This window comes from Camponotus vicinus, unplaced genomic scaffold, assembly GCF_025532165.1.
Source record: "Camponotus vicinus isolate PSW18456_S1 unplaced genomic scaffold, iyCamVici1.0 SCAF_9, whole genome shotgun sequence".
Taxonomy (NCBI): Eukaryota; Metazoa; Arthropoda; class Insecta; order Hymenoptera; family Formicidae; genus Camponotus; species Camponotus vicinus.
In genome coordinates, this window is record NW_028141981.1 from 751,649 (window position 1) to 771,803 (window position 20,155).

General features: G+C 37.2%; 4 protein-coding genes across 12 annotated transcripts in view; 2 read left to right on the top strand and 2 right to left on the bottom strand.

Moving 5' to 3' along the window:
• Window positions 1-1,948: 1,948 nt before the first annotated feature.
• Window positions 1,949-4,556, top strand: Mon1 (vacuolar fusion protein MON1 homolog). The gene is made up of 7 exons (XM_083108426.1): window positions 1,949-2,473; window positions 2,563-2,885; window positions 2,970-3,213; window positions 3,298-3,582; window positions 3,676-3,866; window positions 3,935-4,037; window positions 4,127-4,556. Exons 1-7 carry the CDS (start codon window positions 2,198-2,200, stop codon window positions 4,265-4,267), a joined length of 1,563 nt encoding a protein of 520 aa, XP_082964552.1. The 5' UTR covers window positions 1,949-2,197; the 3' UTR covers window positions 4,268-4,556.
• Window positions 4,447-6,697, bottom strand: Prp38 (pre-mRNA processing factor 38). Of its 4 annotated transcripts, none has more exons than XM_083108440.1 (4): window positions 6,469-6,697; window positions 5,694-5,973; window positions 5,187-5,554; window positions 4,447-5,105 (listed from the first exon to the last, which is right to left on the bottom strand). In XM_083108440.1, the coding sequence occupies exons 2-4, from the start codon at window positions 5,855-5,857 to the stop codon at window positions 4,720-4,722; spliced, it is 918 nt and encodes a 305-aa protein (XP_082964566.1). In that variant the 5' UTR covers window positions 5,858-5,973; window positions 6,469-6,697; the 3' UTR covers window positions 4,447-4,719. The 4 variants fall into 4 exon arrangements, with proteins under 4 accessions (XP_082964566.1, XP_082964563.1, XP_082964564.1 ...); XM_083108437.1 differs by having other exon boundaries at window positions 6,336-6,697; XM_083108438.1 differs by having other exon boundaries at window positions 5,694-5,994; window positions 6,336-6,697.
• On the top strand, window positions 5,904-13,326 carry Lhfpl (LHFPL tetraspan subfamily member 5 protein). Of its 3 annotated transcripts, none has more exons than XM_083108443.1 (6): window positions 5,904-6,026; window positions 6,951-7,885; window positions 8,424-8,618; window positions 11,776-11,863; window positions 12,367-12,521; window positions 12,654-13,326. In XM_083108443.1, the coding sequence occupies exons 2-6, from the start codon at window positions 7,669-7,671 to the stop codon at window positions 12,884-12,886; spliced, it is 888 nt and encodes a 295-aa protein (XP_082964569.1). In that variant the 5' UTR covers window positions 5,904-6,026; window positions 6,951-7,668; the 3' UTR covers window positions 12,887-13,326. The 3 variants fall into 3 exon arrangements, with proteins under 3 accessions (XP_082964569.1, XP_082964570.1, XP_082964567.1); XM_083108444.1 differs by lacking the exon at window positions 5,904-6,026 and adding an exon at window positions 6,502-6,777 and having other exon boundaries at window positions 6,951-7,879; XM_083108441.1 differs by lacking the exon at window positions 5,904-6,026 and adding an exon at window positions 6,505-6,777.
• Window positions 13,327-13,579: 253 nt separating this feature from the next.
• Poxn (paired box pox-neuro) overlaps window positions 13,580-20,155 on the bottom strand; it is a 68,122-nt gene continuing 61,546 nt past the window's right edge. For all 4 annotated transcript variants that reach the window (XM_083108435.1, XM_083108433.1, XM_083108434.1 and 1 more), the window contains 3 exons: window positions 18,453-18,699; window positions 17,143-17,311; window positions 13,580-17,036 (listed from right to left, as the gene is read on the bottom strand). In XM_083108435.1, coding sequence (XP_082964561.1) covers window positions 16,496-17,036; window positions 17,143-17,311; window positions 18,453-18,699 — 957 coding nt within the window. In that variant the 3' untranslated portion in view covers window positions 13,580-16,495. The remainder of the gene's footprint in view (window positions 17,037-17,142; window positions 17,312-18,452; window positions 18,700-20,155) is intronic.

Genomic DNA, 20,155 nt, shown 5'->3' on the forward strand with positions numbered 1-20,155 from the left:
TCAGTTTTCCTGTCATATTACTTTAAACATTTCAGTGTTGTGATTAGATAAGAGAATTATGGTCTATTGGTAAATTATATAGCTGTTTGTATACGTTTAGATTATTTTTTTATTCTTAAATGCTTGATAAAATAATTTTAAAAAGCATATTTTGAGTGAAAATTGAAAATAATGTCACAATTACTCTGAATAGTTTTATTACACTTCTTCCATAATCTGTAATCACTGTAATAATTATTCAAAGCAAACATTTAAGAGTAAAGTATAAAAACAATTTTAAGATGAGTGAAATATTATGGTATATAAGTAAATTATATAATTTAATAATATTAAATTACTTATTAATTACATATCTTTTAACGCGTATCTAAATGAATTTAAACAATGCATATTCTTATTTGATTGCGAAATGCGTAGGAGAAATTCACATATTTTGAAATATGTATATAGTGAAAACAAAAATTCTATGATTGCGGATTTTTACGTGTACATATATTCGTACGAATCTCATTATTAGTTAAATTAATGGACGATGGCTTGAATTGTAAGCCTAATTGGCCAAGGAAAAAACGAGGTTTATATATTGAGAAGTAATTAATATTGTTGAACTTCTCTGAGATTATGTCTTTGTCATTGTAATAAAATTGACAAATATGAAAGCTCTCTATGAGACGATAGCTTTGAAGAAAGCGTACAGTTTACAGTAAGCACACGTTCTTATGCTTGTGTGGTATGTGATTTTTCAACGTGTTGTACGCTTCGCTCCACATTTGTAAATCGTATAAGATGAAAATACATGAAAAAAAATACTTGATAATATTTTAAATTATCCTGGTAGAGGATCCTCGATTTAAGAAATATTAAAGTAAGATCGTGCAAGGATACAGAGAATAATTCAAGATTATAACTCAACATTATTGTGTAATTTTTTTACTGACGTGAATAGCTTTTGCTATGAATGTTCTTTTTTTATTTATGTGTGCTCGCGTGATGATTGTATATTATTTGAAAGATGATGAAATATACATTTGATGTATAAAAAAAGTTTTCTTTGTTTTTTTTCTTTCTTATGTATACCAAGATTTTGCTTAAAAAAAAAACTTGAATTTCTTTCAGTCAGATATTATCAAATAACGAAGTAACATAAAGATATTTTTAGAAAATTAGAATTTTTTATAAAGACAAAATTATTTTATTAACAATTTTCTTTATGATGCTTGAAAGAAAATCAATGTAAATATAAAAGCCAGTTTTTTTGTTTTATGAAATGCATAATGTGATTTTATATATTTTATTATTATATATATATATATATATTTAAAAATTTTTTTTTTCAAATCTAAAAATATTTCAACTAATGATCGAATAAGAAAAAATAAACAACATTTGTAAAAACTGTTAAAGACAATCATCTTAAAGTTAACGCTAATTTTAATAATGTTTAATAAACGGAGAAGTGGATGTACGAATACCATGTGTGTTGATTTAGCTGTCATAATAATATAATGTGTTTTTATTTTGTAAAGAACACAAAATATAAAATGTAAATTAAAAAACTGTTTGAATTTTTCCATTTGGAAAATATTATTAACATAATGACTAATTTCTTTTGAAGAAGAGAGAACTAGACTGTATTATATTAAAAACACAAATGTAATAAAATTATATATATCTATATATATACATATATGCACACGTAATTTGATTATTTAATTTTTATAATTTTATTATGTGACTTGTATTGTGGTTTATCAACAGCTGATAATGGCAGTTAACAATCAAATAAAGAATTTAAAATCCTAGGGATTTTAGAGATCCTCTATCCATTCATTCGTCCCATAAATTTTTTTTCGCACAAATGTGATATCGGTCTTAAAATCTGTTCATTGTGCGTGCACTTTCTACATTTATTTTATAATTTCTCCCTCTCCTTCTCTTTTTCTCTCTCCAATACTCAAATACACTTATCTCGTTTCAAATGCAGAAAGTTCCATATTTGAATGGAAGCTAAACGAACAAATCTTTTTTATCGACGCGTCTATTGATAAACCTTTCAATAACGCCCTCCTCTCAGTGAGTTTGACGAGCGATGGCGGCTGATCTACGGTCTATTGTCGATAAATGTCAAACGCCAGCAACGAGGATCTCGGAGTAGCGAGCGTTCATCGTTCGATCTACGACGTTCCCGGTCGTAGAGATGGCCGCAAAGGAATCGGCCGTCGAGACGATCGACGACGGCATAGCCGAGCCCGGGATCGAACCCGGCGCCTCCACCGAGACGATATTCGTCACCACCGATAGCTTCGACGAGTACGAGCAGGAGATGAGCAGTAGCATCGACGGTGACAGGCAGATGAAGGAGAGCACCGGCAGTACCATCTCCGAAATCCATGAGGATAGTACTCAGGACATTCCCATCTCCGCGAGCCCGCGAGAATCCGGGAAAACCCTCTCCCTTGACGACGCCGAAATGGTTAGTTTGTAACCTCTCTTCGTTGGAATATCACATATTGATCAATTGTTTTAAATGTAAATAGTACAATTTATTGTGCATTATTTTAGGACGATGTCGCGCACCGTTTGGGTCAGAGTAACATAGACAGTGATCCATTGCGTTGCAAAGCATGGTTGGCACAGAAGAAGCACATCTTTATCTTGAGCCAGGCGGGAAAGCCGATATACTCTAGATATAGTTCAGAAGACAAACTAGTCACGGTTATGGGAGTTATGCAGGCACTAGTGTCGTTTGTTCAAGCGGGCAGCGATATGATTAGATCGGTACACGCAGGCGACACAAACTTTGTTTTCGTTGTAAAGGGTCCATTAATTTTAGTGTCAGTGTCCAAGACATTGGAGAGTGTACCTCAGCTCACCTTACAATTATCGTATGTATTATCTGAAACAACAGATCCGCCAAGTATATTACATCTGATATTTATGCATACATATTTATTTATTATGTATTTTAGATATGTATATAATCAGATAATCTCTGTATTAACACAGTCTCAGTTGAATAGAGTATATGATCAAAGAAGAAACTTTGATCTACGGAGACTACTAACCGGCAGTGAAAGACTGATAGATCATTTATTGAACTTTATGGATAGAGAGCCAGCTTTCTTTCTAGGAGCCATTAAATGTTTGCCCCTACTTCCTTCTATGAGAAGTTCCATTACACAGACCATCATTCAAACATGTGCTAAAATTAAGGTACGAAAAGTATTAGGAGAATTGCTCACTTATGAGATTAATATAAATATTTTATTCTTTCTTAAGAAGAAATATATTTTTCAGAATTTAGTATTCGCAATACTTTTAGCTAACAATCAATTAGTAACATTAGTCAGAATGAACAAATTTTTTCTACATCCAATGGATTTGCACATAATACAAAATCTAGTAGACAGTTCAGAATCGCTCAAAACTGCGGAAAGCTGGACGCCGATATGCCTTCCGAAATTCGACTCCAATGGATACATGCACGGTCATGTTTCTTATCTGTCGGAAGATTGCCAGGCGTGTTTACTATTACTCACTGTCGATAGAGATGTATTTTTTGTATTGTCAGATGCCAAGCAAGTAAGAGTTATTAAGTAAATCAAATTGGATCGAATAATGAAAAATTATATTTGTATAAATAACATAAATTTTATCGATAATCTTCTGTCGTAGAAAATAGTGGAGAAATTACGACGGACGAATTGCTTAGAGGCGATAAACGAGTCAATGAACAAACCGACGATAACGACTGCAGACATTGGGTTACCCGAGATGCGACATGTTTTGTACAAATGCAAAAGTACCGCGCAATTTTGGAGTCCTGGGTTTCAGCCACCTTACACAACGGATGAAGAAATAGAACGGTAAAATTTGCAAACTTGTTAATAAACAGCTTGTATAACTCTTGTAATAAAATAAAATTTTTTTTCAGATTATTGGGGCTTTATCAGTGTTTGCATCACAGATTGCATTCTCCTAGTCGACCCTTAAAACTTATATTCCAGCAGCTGGATAAAGAAACAATGCTAGCATGGGTGAGAAAAGAAATTATCTTCAATTTAATTGCAAGATTTTTTTTCTTTGATTATATATATACAAAGAATACATCTTTTTTTCTCATTAGGTTGCTTCTGGTTTTGAATTATACGTAACGTTTGAGCCTCTGGTGACAAAACCGGATGCTATCGAGGCAGTGAGTAAACTATTAAAGTGGATAAAAAAGGAGGAAGAAAGATTATTTATTCTGAATTCGCCTACATTTTAAACATTACCAAGTATTTTTCTTTCTTTTTTGGAATATAAGAATATGTAAAAGTGATATAGAGATGTTGGTCGACCAAACGCATTATTTCACAATGTAAGAAGATAGTACATTAGGTATAAGGGTTCCAAAGCAAAACATTGTAATAAGTTTCTAAAAGAGCAGGTATAATTATTCGTCCATTATTATGTATCGATACTATTTTTTTATTTAAAGGAGCAATTGTAATATAACGTAAGTGATATGAAAAATGTATATACATATATTTGAATATGTTATACGGATTCGATTTCGGATGCGTATTGTGATTTTAATACCGAATTCCTGTAAATGTGTCACATACCGGCGCTAAATACATTCAATCAATGATGAGAATAAGAAAAGAATCTCACCAATTTATTCGTCCATTCACTCGATTATATATAAGAATTCAATCAAAAAATTGTACTCGTATTTTAATGCCTAGTTCTGTCGCGTTCTCTTCTTCGATCTCGCTCTCTTTCTCTTTCTCTCTCCCTCTCTCTATCATCTCTTCTGTGACGATCCCTGTCTCTATCTTTATCTTTATGCGAAGACGAGTGAGATTTCGGCGATCTGCTGCGTTTACGCTCCCTCCTATCTCTGTCTCTATCTCTCTCTCTACTTCTCGACCTCTGCTTCTCCTTTTCCGATTTTTTCTCGGATCGAGAATGCCTCTTGTCCCTGTCCCTGTGACGATCTCTCTCTCTTTCATGATCGTCTGGTCTCTTGCGCGGTGATTCTTTAATCGGTGGAATTTCTTCTTCCTCTGACGATTCGATACCGTCATCCATATCATCCTCTAACGCCGAAATCTTCGCCTCTGTTTAATATGAATTATTAAATTTACAGAGAGATACAAGTAAATCATATTAGATCCATTGAAAATAATTAAATAGTATACCTAGTTCGTTATTCTCTTCTAAAACGTATCTCTTTTGAATCCTTGGTAAAATAACATCGCAACATCTTTCCTCCCTGAGAAGGTGGTCGATAAATTCGTCCATGTGTATGAGCTCAAACACACCCTGCTTGTTTTGAATCCTGAGCTTTCTGTTATCGTTGAATAATGGTTCGAGATACTTGTAACAGTCCAGGGATGAGCCGGTTAGTCTCATATACAGTGCACCTAATGCGCGAACGTATTTAAACTCTTCATTTTTTATAAACTCGACTATGATGTCCTTCTCAGGCTGTATTTGGAGCATTTTTAGTATGAGACAGAGGAATGGCGTGGGTTTCACATTACCACCATATACTCCTCCTAGAAATCTAATTAAAAAAAAATAAGAAATAAAAATTAATTAGAAAATTTTCCACAAATGTTTACATTTATCTGTTAAATTAGATTAGAAATAAGAATGTTATCGCGGCAAGTGATATTCAGAGGTTATGTTTTGATTTTACTAACCTCAATTCCATCGCCTTGTCAACCAGCAATTCCGCTGTCAAGGCGAAACATTCTTCTTTCCAGTATTTGGAATCGTATATCCGTGATCTAATAATCTTTTCCACCAAATACTGCGGATTTGTTCCGCGAATAGATTTAGCGTCTTTCACGGTGCGGTTCGCCATTTTCGAATTTTTCTGCGGACCTTCGGTAAAGGGTCACCAGAGAGCGCTGGAGATGCACTTGCGCGGCCGATACGACTTTATTGCGTCCGATGCATTCGTGACGAAATGTAATAAGCCTACCGAGAGAAAAGGATATTCTGCGTATTTGAAAAACTTGGTATTAAGAAAGGTATTTTTCTGTTAATATGATTATATTCTAGCACTTAAGACACTTTTCTTTCTCTCTCTAAAAGATATTAATATATATTTTAATATATATATTAAATTACGCAATATATGCAGTATTGCTATCATAAATATTATTTTATATTTATGTAAATATATAAGTACGATCCCTGTATATTGATTTAAAAAATATATATGAAGGATAGTTTTTAAAATTGTACGGTTTATAAATTCACGAAATAAAGCCGTTATATGCAAATGAAGAAATCTGACAAAGTTAGTCGTACGTACAATACAACGGTGTATGTATCACCTTTTCGATGTCACCTTTCTCTTCTATAAGGTTCCGTAAGGGACCATTCACGGCGGGCCTTTCTCTCTCTCTCCGTCTCTCTCTTTCTCTCTCCCGCTCGCTCGCTCTCTTTCTTTCCTTCTCACACGCTCACCTGGCAACTTGAGGAGGCTCACCCAACGGCCATCTTGAGGCGCGCCGTTGTATCGCGCTCCTCGTCTCTCTCCCGGGTCGTGCATTCCCCGGTTGTCCTTGTAGCCGGTCGCTCGTCGCATGCGCCGCGTGTTGCAAGCCAACCAGCCAACAAGCAACAGTGATCACGCCGGTAACGTTCCGATCGCGCAGCCTCCACCTGGCTCCTCCTTCGCGCATTCCGATAAGACCCTGCATCGGTGACGTCACCGATATCCTCGTTTAAAGAACACTTTTCGCGAAAAGTGCCCGATTCTCCGAAAAAAACACGGTGAGTTGGAGCTTCTGCGGCGTTAGACGCAAGGTCTCACACATCAATCATTTATTTATTTAATTATCCCCTTTGGATCTAGATAGATTGTGGATATATACGATAGGTGACATTTAATTACAAGGCAAATTTTTCATGACACTTGTCGTTAATTAAGTTTCATGATCTCGCAGTTAACGGTTTACTCCGCATCCTTTCGCATTCTGTGGTGCATCGTTCGAGGAGCAGAGGAAAGGTGCTTGTGTCAATCTTCAACGACCTGGGCAAATGTCACGGACGACGTTGACGCGAAGACGATCGTGCCACCGTTGATTATTCTGGTTGGATATTCCGGAGTACGTAGGACCGACAAGACAATCGGGAAATAAACAATCTGGATCCGTCCGTGCGTCTATTGTGAAACCCAAGACCTGTTCCACGTTCCCGACAGATATCCACGTTAGACCCACGAAGGGAGAGCGATTTTTTAATCGCGAGAAATCGTAGTCGCGTGTCGTTGAAGCAGCGAAAGTACACGGTTCTTTGTTCGCGTAGAGAGAAAAGTTCCCCCGTACGAATGTGACTCGCGCGTGTGTCTTACACACGGTGATTCCATTGTTGTCGAACAATCGGACGGTGGTGAATACGTTCCAAGATCGACGACCTTTTCCCAGGTGTGATAACCGCTCGGATCAGCGCGAGGAAACTCGACGTGTTCTACGGATTTTCATCTCTTCCGGTGGCTCGATCGGCGATCTTTCCCCATCGTTCCGTTGTACGGGAAACCCGCGGGAGTTAACGGTTGAATGATTTCACGAGGAAGAAGGAGCGTTTTTCAACAACCGGTCTCGGTCGAGACATCGAGTTTGCGTTGACGGCGAGTTCGACGATCGACTTTGCGACGACATCAGGATGGGCTCCAAGATCGAGTACGTCGAGTCCTCGCACATGTACGCGACCAATTACATTCGCAATTCCAAGGCGATTGGCGTGTTGTGGGGTATCTTCACCATATGCTACGCGATCATCGGTGTCGTCGCGTTCGTTACGCCGGAATGGCTCGGCGATCTGCAGCACGAGAATCCCGGAAGATTCGGCCTGTGGACCAGATGCAGCTATGGTGGTAATGGTATGCGCATCCTTGTGCAATTTTATATTTTATATGCAAAAAATTCATTTCTCTAACTGGCTGAAAAAATTATTACAAAATATATAGATGTATATTTCATCAATCATAATCTAATAATAATATAATAATATACAATGTGTATTTTAATTTCTAAAGTAATATAATCTATAATATAATATATTATATTATATTTAATATTTATATAATTAATTTAATTTTAATTTTATATTTTATAAAGGTATTGATTTTTTTTGTCCAACTGACTAAAAAAGATCATTATAAAATACATCTATATTTCTCTCATTAACCATAATCTAATAATAATATAATAATACACAATATGGATTTTAATTTCTAAAGTAATTACATTAAATATAATATTTTTGTTATTTATACATATTAATTTTTTTAAAATTATTAACATTTCTTAGTAATAATCGGTAAAAGAAGTTTCGAAAATAAGAGAGGATTGATTAAATATTTGTACCGATTGTAATTCGAGATGTTTGATGATGTTTGATTGACCTCTATATTATAGGTGAGTTGGGCGAGGAGTGCATCGGCCGATTGGACGATCTGTCGACAATCGCCAACGTTCCCTTCCGAGCCAGCACGATTCTAGTCGGCGTCGCGGTGCTAATCGCGTTACTGGCGATCTGCGCGATGCTGATGTTCTTCTTCTGCCAAAGCACCACCGTTTTCTACATGTGCGCCTGGATGCAAGTGATATCAGGTAGTTACCCTGTTATGCATCGTCAAAAAAGAAAGAAAAGCATTGTGATTTCAACATTCTCGCGTCGAGAGAGGCCTTCCGGAACGCGCGCAAGCGCTTCTATTTTAGAAAGTGCAATGCCAGCTAGACCAGTTCTCGCGACCCATTACTGCAATCTCCACAGTAATTCCTTATCAGCGAGATGCAATTGCAAATTGCACCGATACACCACGCCGAGCCCTATTCGAGGGGCCGGGAAATGACGTAATCGCTCCGCTTAATGTAGCATCGCAGCGAACTTGTTATGTATATCTGTTTCATCGAGTGGGGGATTTTAACGCGATTTTAGAGCGATATCGATCGTTACCGGAAATTGTTCTCGTGTCACGGTTTCGTGCTCGTGAGAAAGCTCTTTCGCGAAAATTTCGCGGAGAGATCCGGATTGTTGAAAATAATTATAAAAATTAACGGTAGCGAGATACATATAGATTGTATATACGCGTTTGTGCTATTTATTCATGAATAAATGTCGAATCGACATTTTTATTTGGTTTAGAAAGCGCGCGGTAACCGCAGGATTGTCCAACATGCTTGTGCAACGACTGAAGTAATAATAACAGTGTTGCGAGAATAACCGCCTCATTCATGGATGACGCGCTGTCAAAGACGATGTTCACGTCGACTGAACCGTTATAAGAGTTATTTAGACAACTCTGTGTGTACTTTTTCTCAATATTTTTCTTCTTCTACACGAGGATGTACATTTCTGTTTCCTCTACAAATAGTAAGACTGCAAAGTGTGCTGCTCTTTCTTGATTCATTAGATTTTCCTTATTGCGAGATTATAAAACGATTCGAGCGTTAAATGCGCTTCTTTAGATGGCTCGCATTACCTAGATAGACGCGTATAATTGTCAGTTTTCGCATTGCTGCTTCTATGCATGATGTCTATTCCCTGGAAAAATATGGAAAATTTGGAATTCTCACAAATTTTTTTATATCTGGAAAACTTGGGGAATTCTTGAGGTTTTATTGAAATTCGAGGAATTTTTTAAAAAAAGCCATTTTTTCTTTATTAATTTTATTATATTCTAAGCAACCGAAAATTTTCATCAAATGGTCAAGTAAATAAAATTAAAAAAATATATATTTAAAATATATTGTATAAAAATATTTCTTTTTGTATATTCAATATTTAACAGAATATAGAATATACAGTGTATATTTTTTTCGTATAATTTTTAGTGATAAAAAGAAAAAATTATTACTCAGGAAAAAATTTTTATCTTGCGAAAGCTAGTAGTTTTTCTAATGCATTTTCAAATTTAGCACTTGAAATTTAAATAGCTTTTTATTTTTTTTTGTATAAGTGAAAACAATAAAAAAAATTTATTTTAGAAAATTGCATTCAACAAATATTTTAAAAAATTCTCTTTACTTGAAATTTGGAACAAAGAAACCTGAAAGATCAGAAAGTTTTTCAAGATGAGTAGACTGTGTTTTACTCGCTGTCGGGAATTCGCTTCCGAGTAGGCGTGTTGCTGAAACATGCGGTTTTTCTAGACGTGCATCTACGAATGCGGTATCTCGTAGCTTCTCGTTTTGCAATCGTAATCGCGCGTGAACGTCGCCCGCGGGTCGCCGATGAGTCGTAGCGAAATGTAGAATAGACCGTTATAACGTGCCCAAGCCGCTCTCTGCATATACCGTTCGTCAATGTCTCTATGATTAACGCAAACCGACTGCGATCGGATCGATATTCCGCTACAATAACTTTTGTATCGAGGTATAATCTCTATAACTGGCTGCATTTCGCTCTCTCAATTGCTCGGATTAATTTTATCGATGCGTATAATGAAATGTATCCAAGTTAATTTTTGCACTTTACTGACGTACTTCGATAATCCTTACAGGTCATATGGGCTACCTTGACCCCGTTGATATTTTAACAATAGAACATTGATAAAGCTGAAGGCCTTAATCGGTAAAAAAAATGTTTAAAATTGATCTTTAAACTTTTGTTGTACATGATCATTTTCTATAGATGTCAAGGAATGTATATAAATTTTTATAGATTTTTTTAAGCACTTTAAGACAGCTAAAACTGTGACATTATGATCCATGTATGACCAAGGACAGAGTAAAAAAATGCATGACCTACAAAAATTAATTATAAGAGTTCGTTTTTCTCGATTTCTGCTTGCATGATATATCTAAATTATGCGTTTAATTTGCATACTGAAATAATATAAAGTTTTTTTAAGCTATATTTTATCTTTTGGTATAAAAAAAATGAGTTAAATGAATTTTAAAATGAATTTAAAAAAAAATTTAATGAATTTTTCGCTTATATATTTTCCAGTTACTCATAAAACAACACCGACATATAATAAGGTGATTAATTTGCGAAAATTGCATAATATTGCATTGCAAGATATCGATGCGCATATAATTCGCTTAACGAGCGTAACTTATATAAGTCTAACTGTCTCTAGCAACAAAGTTTCGGTGTATTCGTTACAAACGAGTTGACGTTACATGGCTCGAATCACGACAGTGAAAGTTACGGACCGAAACGCGCGTTCGAACTGGTAGCATGAAACACGAATGAGGTAAATGTATCACCGAGAGAGACGAGACGTTCCAATTATATCAAATTATAAAGATTCTCTGTGGTTTTTAGAGTGTAACGTTGTGTGGTGCACGTATTCCTTAATGTACGTCAAAGTTTTTACGTCGAGATCGCTCGTCGGGATATCGCCGTGTCGGAAAACGCTGATCGCGTTACAAGTTATAGAGTTGAACCAAGTTCCTTTCACTACCGGCACCTCTCGCATAGTCTTTTTCTGCGCACAATCACATCCGTATCGCGTATGCATAAATGCCAAGAACAAACTGATAGATTGCGGATGTAAATGACAGAACCGCAAAACGGAGAACCACAAGTCTCGACGAGGCGTATTATTAGAGTATCTAGCTTGTCAATAAATGATGTTCGCTGATCGTTAACTAATTCTATGCTTTTGCACGTAATGTATAATTATCTTGGAATAGAAACAAATTTAATACTTGTATCGCAAAGCGACATGTGCGTTCCGTCTTTGAGAGAGATTGCCTTGTAATCGTAATTGAGTATCGTCTTATATAATTGAAATAATATTCCAAATATCCTTTTTAGCGATCTGCATGGCGATCGGAGTGTGCATCTATCCTTTGGGCTGGGATTCACCGGTGATTCGCGCCGTATGCGGTGCAGCTGCGTCGAGGTGCGTATTTTTGCAACATACATGTAACATGGAAAATAAATATTTAAAAAAGTAAAATTAAAACAAAAATTATATTTTGCCGAATAATTTCACACGAAGTTTAATATGAGAATCTCGATAAAATAAATACATTTATATTATTACTTTATGTATTTTGGTTTATTTTGTAAAGATATTAACTTTTTTTTTAATTTTTTGGCAAAAAGAAATTTTTTTTGTTGAGAGGAAGACTTTCCTTCAACTTGAGAGAAAGCGACTTTAAATTCCAAAATACATATGTATATAGGTAATATAAACTATTATTAATCGCACCTTGTATGCATGAGTACGCTCTTATTATATTAAACTTCTTGATTAAATACATGTTCGCGTGTGAATTATTGATGCGACGTGATAAGTAGTTACTACCTTGCAATAAGAATATAATTGTGTAAATTAGTTAAGAATATAATTGCGATAACAATAAACGTGAAAAAACTGGCAATTAAGAAGCTATTTGACAGATACAATCCTGGCGCCTGTGCCGTGAGATGGGCAATACCGCTCGCTGCGATTGCGGCTCTGGACGCGGCTACCTTATCGGCTCTTGCTTTCATTCTGGCCTCCAGACACGTAAGGCTGCAACCGGAACCTTTCAATAACGGATCCCTGTATAAAGGTAATTAAGTCAGCAATTATTTGAACATTTTTATTAAATTTCGTTAATTTGCTAATAAATCAGCTATTCTTCAACTTTCAATGAAAAGTACCATGTCTATTAATAACGTCAATATTTTTTTATCTTTCTTAGGCGAAGTGAATCCAGGCTACATCAATGAAGCCCAGAGCGTAGCTGGCTCCCGCAAATCTCTGTCTTTAAGACCGGTCCTCCTAGTAGCGCCGCCTGAACAAGACCGCTACAGCGAGCTCTCCAGGGCAAAGTCACACTCGCATCATAGTCTGTATACGCCGGCACCATCACATCCGGTGCATACCATGTCGACAAATACTCTCAATCATTCGCAGCATAATTTCCAGCTCTGAGATAGTAGATTGTCAAAAAAAAAAAAAAAACAAAGGTTATTAAATAAACCTGTATATAGTCTGCCGGAGACATGAAGTATTGTACATAAAAAGAAATGATTGGTGGATAATTTATGCGTCCTGACTTGAACGCACAATCGTTCGGGATATCTGTAACGTTAAATGTTTTACCAGGAATAGAATCTCTATTTATAACAACGAAATTATGTATAAGATACAATGACAGAAATTGCTTCTCAGCCACTAAGCATTCATTATTGTTTTTGTGCCGTGTATATTATTACATTTACATGTGTATATGCATTCTTTATATATCTCATCGATATATTGTTTTTCTTAGGCTATTGAGATTCTTTCTACATTTATACACAATTATTATATATAATTATTATAAAGTTCTAATGAAAATTATTGAAGATTTATTAAATACGATTTTTTAAGTGTTGTTTATATCAATTTTGTGAGATGACCTTTTGACAATAAAAGTGGTATTTTTCTATTTAAAATTCCTCTATTCTAATTTCACTTGTGTTGATGCATTAATGTGTATATATATATATATGTAAGTGTAATTAGACGTGTTAAATTGTGTTAAATTATGTTAAATCAAATAGTTTTATACATTTCTCTAAGGATCGTAGATTTTCTAAATATGTTGAATTATATTATATATAAGTTAAATGCGCAAAAAAGAGAATAATTCGAAAGAAAATTACTATATATAGAAATTTTATATAAACAATCCGTGCCGTATTATCGGAACAGAGAGAGAGAGAAAGAGAAAGAGAGTATATAATTCATGTTATATAATTATTTAAATCCTTAATTATTGCAACGTGCCTTTACGATATCGAGAATAAAACTGTGAATCAAATTTTTTACCACAAAATTACTTATATTTACTACAAAATTACTATATAACGAATATTTTACGTAGCTATATAATACTCGTGCGCAACTTGGCGATTTTTAATTAATTGGACGAAAAGACGTAAAGTTTATACGTAAGGAGACCTTCCTTCTGTGAGTATCGCTAATGCCTAATAAAAAACAATGATTATTCATAGACTTTTGAATCGTAAAAGTCGTCAAATTATTATTATTATTATTACATCGACTTCGATGTACGTTTTGGTATGCAATATTATTCCTGCATCACTGTCGTTCTTTTATAACTCGTTGACGTATGCATAAAACATGCCGAACATAAAGACGTGCAAGACAAACACGGCATATATGTCACTTTGACTAGTGTATTTAATGATATTATACAGGGAATAAGTTTATTACGAGTATTAATTAGTCGATAACTTGCATGATTTTTAGGCGACAGTCTCCGTAGGTCCGTTGCGCGGCGATACTTTAAAGTTATAACGAATTGCCTATATTTATATCTTGAAAATCATCGTCATCTCGCATTTGATTCAAATCGCACAGTTTAGTTTATTTTTCGTTTTTTTCTTTTTTAATTCTATAATACTCTGAGAAGATCATCTTTAAAGTCGTTTAGAGACCCACGAGAAGACTGTTTGACCACAATTATTATTGTACAGAACTATCATTCTAATTATATCAGATTTCTCTTTATATGAGCATTCTGTGCAATGTAAAACTGACAAATACTTTCTCACGATAAATCTAAAAGTCATCTTCAACCGGCAAACATTTGACGAATCGAGGTTTTACCTCATTTCTTTTTTTTAACTTGCAGATAATTTTTAAAACACGGAATGCTCACTCGTATAACTTTGCATCTAAATCTAAAATAAATATTTCAAGTCTACATGAATAACGGGCCTCTTCCCTTTCGGGATGTGTTTCACACTCATCTTAAGATCTAATAATCTCCGTGTATGGCAAATAAAAGGAAAGGTTTGAGCGTTAGCGATAACTTCCGCTTATGTAAGACAGCCAGCTTAAGTGCACCAGGTTTCTCCCGCGTTTCCCTTCCTATGCGGATATTGTTGAGCCAATTTGTAGCGGACTCTTTTTCAAAGAAGATTCATTCGTCATAAGTAAAAGAAAGTGCGCGAGGAACGACATATTTCGCGGTTTACATCAGCTCGAAATAGCTCACGAGCGCGAGACGGCAAAGCGAGCAAATCGTTCGACATTAAAGCACAGGCGATTTTATAGCGCATTAATTAGTCTGCGATGAAGAATGAAAATGCAAAAGTTTACAACGTTGTAAATGCAAAAAGGGATAGAGGAGGAACCGGTGCGGCCGTTCGATGTAACGTCGCTGTTTATTTCCCTTCTTTTTTTTACGCAAGCGATGTATCGTCGTATTTTACAAGGTATACACACGGCGTATCCACGTATGACACCCTCGACCAAATCGTTTATGGCTTTATTGCCGCCGCCACCGCTCCATCCGCATGTTTTACGGCCATTTGTTTATTAGGCGTTTTATTTAATTTCTCGATCCTCCGCTTGTATAACGGCATCGTAGCGACTGTTTCACACCAGGCTCTAAAGTGCGAAGAGTCACAATAGAGACGCGTGATTGCCCATTCGACGATTTCGGCGAACAATACGCGAGCGGCCTGTCAAAGATGTCTAAAATTGGATTATTCAACTTGAATGAAAAAAAAAAAAATGAAAAATTCAATTTTATTAGGCATCATATTGCGTTTATTTTCTCGTATATAAGTGGGCGCGAAATCACGTCTCGATCAATTCTCTTCGAAAAGCATGTGCGATAATGTCGAATTTCATTGCGTGACATAGCAGTCTGGAAGTGTCCAGGTTATTGCGTTACGTTAATTACGCGCGAGGAGAGACTGGCGACGTTAATTAATATTTCACCGCCGGTAACGAATTCGACGAACTGCAAGATAAATCAGTGAAAGCAGTGAAAAAAACTTTTCCTGGATTCCAAGTACTTTGCGTAATCGTAATTATCTTCTTTTACACACAAATTAAGCAAAGTCTTAAATTCTCGATGCGATTAACAGTCGTGTATTCGATTGCGTGTTTGATGAAAACAACGCCAATGTTCGAGAGATTAGCAACGTGTGAAAAAAATGGAAACAATAATTTAATTATAAGTTAACTTACACACAAAGAGAGATTACGTATACTTCACTACGCGTTACAAGTTACAATCGACAATACAGTCATCGAGCCTAACATTTTATGTATGGCTTTGCGCGTATCATTTCTCATGTATCTTATTTGACAAAACAGTCATTCTCTCTCGAAGGAGAAAATTTTAACTCTGTCCGCTTCTAATCTCTTCCGCCAACTCCTTAATCGATAGTTAGACTCTAAATTAGACACTTATAGGACATTCGCTACTCTCATTGTACCCGCAAAGATTACTCATCACAGGTGCAAAGAAATAACTCTCAAGTTATATATATATTAAGGTAATGTGTAAAAGCCATTCAATTTTCATTGAATGCGCTTCGCACGTATCGCTCAATATTTCTCTACACCCTGCAATACTACACACACACCTACAGCCAACGATGTACGCTGTTATATCGTTCGCCCGAGTGGAGATTCATAATCGATGATTATCACGATATAGTTTGCGTTTTGCATAAATACACAACGCACCTTATCCCATAAACTCCTCTCGTGTCTGAGCGCTACAATATTCTTTTACATCTCCTTACTGACGACAATTCCGCAGGGTTGCACCACGCCGATATTGGGTAATCTCCTTCTGGGTGGAGATTTGCTCTCGTCCTTCTTCAGTAGCTCTTCTATCGAATAGGGATTCTTCTTCTTCTGCGGCGGTTGATTTTCCACCGCTGCGCTTTCGTTCGTCGTCGTCATCGTCGTCGTGCTTGGACTCGTGTTCTTCGCTTCGAGCACCCTGTGCGACGTAGGACGATCCTGCTTCAACGTCTCGACGATTGATAACGGGCTCTCTCGCGAGTTGTCCAAGTTTACGGCGTGCGAATTGGGCGTGGCGTGCCTGACGAACGCGCTTCGATCGCTGCCAATTTTCTGGCTGAGCTCTAAAATGATCGGTGTGCTTCGGAAGGACTTGTAGTGATCCTGTGAATCGACAAGATTCTCGTCTAGGTCGCTTTTATCCAACGAATCGTCGCTGCCGGCCGTCGAGCTTGAGCTCGATTTCAACTCCAGTTGATTTTGCGCCCCGTTTTGTTCCGACAAACGTTCGGCATCCAAAGATCTGTAAAAGTAAATAAATTTATAAATGCGTTTAATTACGATATATACGTCTCTCGAATTATTGTATGTTGTTGGATTCTAAATTTTAAATTTAAAAATTGACTTACGCAAATGATTGCATCCCGTGCTGTAAATGCAAGGTGGTCGCTTGGTAGAGGGATGAGTAAAAACTCTGATTCCAGGACGGCGTGCCAGTATTGCTATTGCTTGTAGAGATGTGTAGCGGACCGAGGGCACCCGGATAGAACAGCTGATAGTCAGTTCTCATGAGTGTATCTGAGAAAGAGAGGGAGGAATTGCATCTGTTATTACTATAATTTCTGAATCGTTTCGGAAAGAAAATTATTTTAAAAATCCTCAAAAAATTGTAGATATCATTACAATTAAATTTACGAGAAAAAATACATACATTTGCTGTATAAAAATGCTAATAAATTCGCCATGAATGACGCATTTTTACTTATTAATAAATGAATCTAATAATATGAGGCTCTCATAATGTTTCTCGAGCGTCGAAAATATTAAATATTTTTATCTCGATATCTCTATCCCGTTTATAAATTTTACTTCAAACTAGTTTTCGCCCCATCTTTTTAGTTACATTATTGTAAAATATTATTCTCAAATTATACATTATACATTATTTATCACTGATTTGTGTGTGTGTGTGTGTGATCCGATTCTCTTTTTCAATTTATATTACAAATGTTGAGCTATTGTCTGTGAAATAATATTTGAATGAAATACAAAATGCGAATTCTCTTCTAGCTAGCTGTCACTCGTGATTTAGCTATGGTTTAGGAGAAAGATGAAGATGAGAGAGCCCGGAGAGCTCGTTTCGCAATTAGCTGCTCAAAGCCGGTAAATTGAGCACCGCTTCCAGCATCCAGCGGCACAAATTACGAAGCAAATTTTCCGTTTCGACAGCGCGGGATTGCGTGCCCGTTGCCCTGCTCTGCGTGGCTTTTGCTGACGAGTCAATCACGGCAACGGAGTGTCTCGAAATTTACCCCCTTCCCTCCCCATGCCTGCCTGTTCACGATCGCTCACCCTATTCTTCTCCTTGGCCTCGCTGGCCGTCGTCGTTTTCGGACATTTATCGTCTTTCTTCTGAAAATAACCGCAAGAAAGAAAAAAGAGAAAAGGTATCCGTCGCCGCGGAGCAATTCCACGCTAGGGACAGGTGTTTAAGGCGTCATTAGCCTGTAATAGTGCACTCGCAACAACGTAGCTTTGGCCTGCATATAATGACTCACAAAGTTTCGTATAGGGAAGATAGACGCGTCTCCCTTCACCCCCTTTTCTCCCTCGATCGCAATCTATCGCTCGTCGTCATTTCTCTTCAACGTAGAAGATCGACATTGTTTCGATGACAAAAAATCACCAGCGATCTTTTAGTAACGTCGTCGATCCTCACCTCTGGTTCCAGCGTTCGACGGAATTTGCGACGTGTATCCGCTGGATGTACCGCTCTCGATAGCGGGGATATCCGTGTGGAGGCCGCCACCTCTGAGAATACGATTGACCGAAGATACGGATGGCAAGCTCTGGGGATCGCAAGCACCCTGGCGCGCGAGCTGCTCGCGAATCTCCCAGGCGAACATTGTCGGCTGCTCTTGCTTCATTCGCAAAATCTTCTTCACCACCGTCGGCGTGGCTACTTGCTGCAACAGTAGAGTAAAAATGTATTATTATTAATTGTATTATTATTAATTATTAAATGTATTATTATTAATTGTATTATTATTAATTATTAAATGTATTATTATTAATTATTAAATGTATTATTATTAATTGTATTATTATTAATTATTAAATGTATTATTATTAATTGTATTACTATTAATTATTAAATGTATTATTAATAATAAGAGCGAAGAATGAAAATTTCAAAATGTCATAGAAAGAGAGAGAGAGAGAAACGATTCCGTCAATTTCTTACAAGAAAAACTGTATCGTACTCGACATTTTTCACACGTCAATTCTCGTCGTAAATAAACTTTCTCATCAATTCCCGTGACGTCCATCTTCCGTAAGGATGCTTATCGGTGGCAGAATGTGTGTGCCGTTGTTAATCATATCCGCGACTGGTCTTCCTTTTTTCCTCTTTACAACGCGCGTTATCTCATCGACAAATTAACGTAAAGTGCGGTCACACTGTCGTCGGAGCGGTCCGCACGCGCACATGTCGTTCACAGGTGAAGAGTCGAGCGACGGGGTCGTCGATCAAGATAGCGCGGGGAGTCCGTCCGGTGGTGGGCGAAAATAGGTGTACCTCGCTTTATTTCGATTTAGCCCCGGTTCACCCGCGGAAACGGGTTACCGGCCCCGCAACCCGTTCTGCCCTGCCACGGAGGCCCACCACCGGTCGTTCCTCCAAAACCGAAGGGCTCCAGCGGTGCTCAATCTGGCCAATTTGACTTGCTAATGAACGATAATGGCACGCGGATAATTTTATGCTAACGCGATGGAAATGTTATTCCGGCCGTACAGATTTCGAGATCGCCGATCTCTTTGAGGAGCGACAGCGAGAAAGGTATCTCGCCGGGGAAAGGTAATCATCATCTTCACGGGTCCGCGCAGGGGTCCGGGTTTCTCTCTCTCCGCCAAGAGATACGTACGTATCAAGAGCGGAACGATATCGCCGAATCTGTCGATTACCTCGCCGATCCATTTAGAGAGGAGGAGGTGGAGGAGGAGGAGGAGGAGGAGGAGATCGATACCTTGGCGTTTCGCGCGCCGGTAATCCGTGCGCGCGTGGGTCCGATACGATCTCTCTCGGCAAATTGTTTGGCAGAGGAGCGGAATAAATACTCCGGGTGTGTGCAACTGGACAATGATCGATACGATCGGCATAAAGACAAACGGCGGACTGTCGACGCGTGTTCAGCAGTGTTAAGAGGAATTATAGGTCTCGAATGACGATAGGATCGTTATACGAATTCTCGCGTGATTGCTTGCCCAATCCGCAGTCGTGTTCTCGTTAACGCGAGAAAAAATGTTAATCGCTTAATCTCTATAATAACTCATAAACGTGAATCATAGACGTTGATTAATAGCGAACGATATTTTTATTTCGGATTTCGGGACAACCGTAGGATTGCGGAGATTGCCAAGATG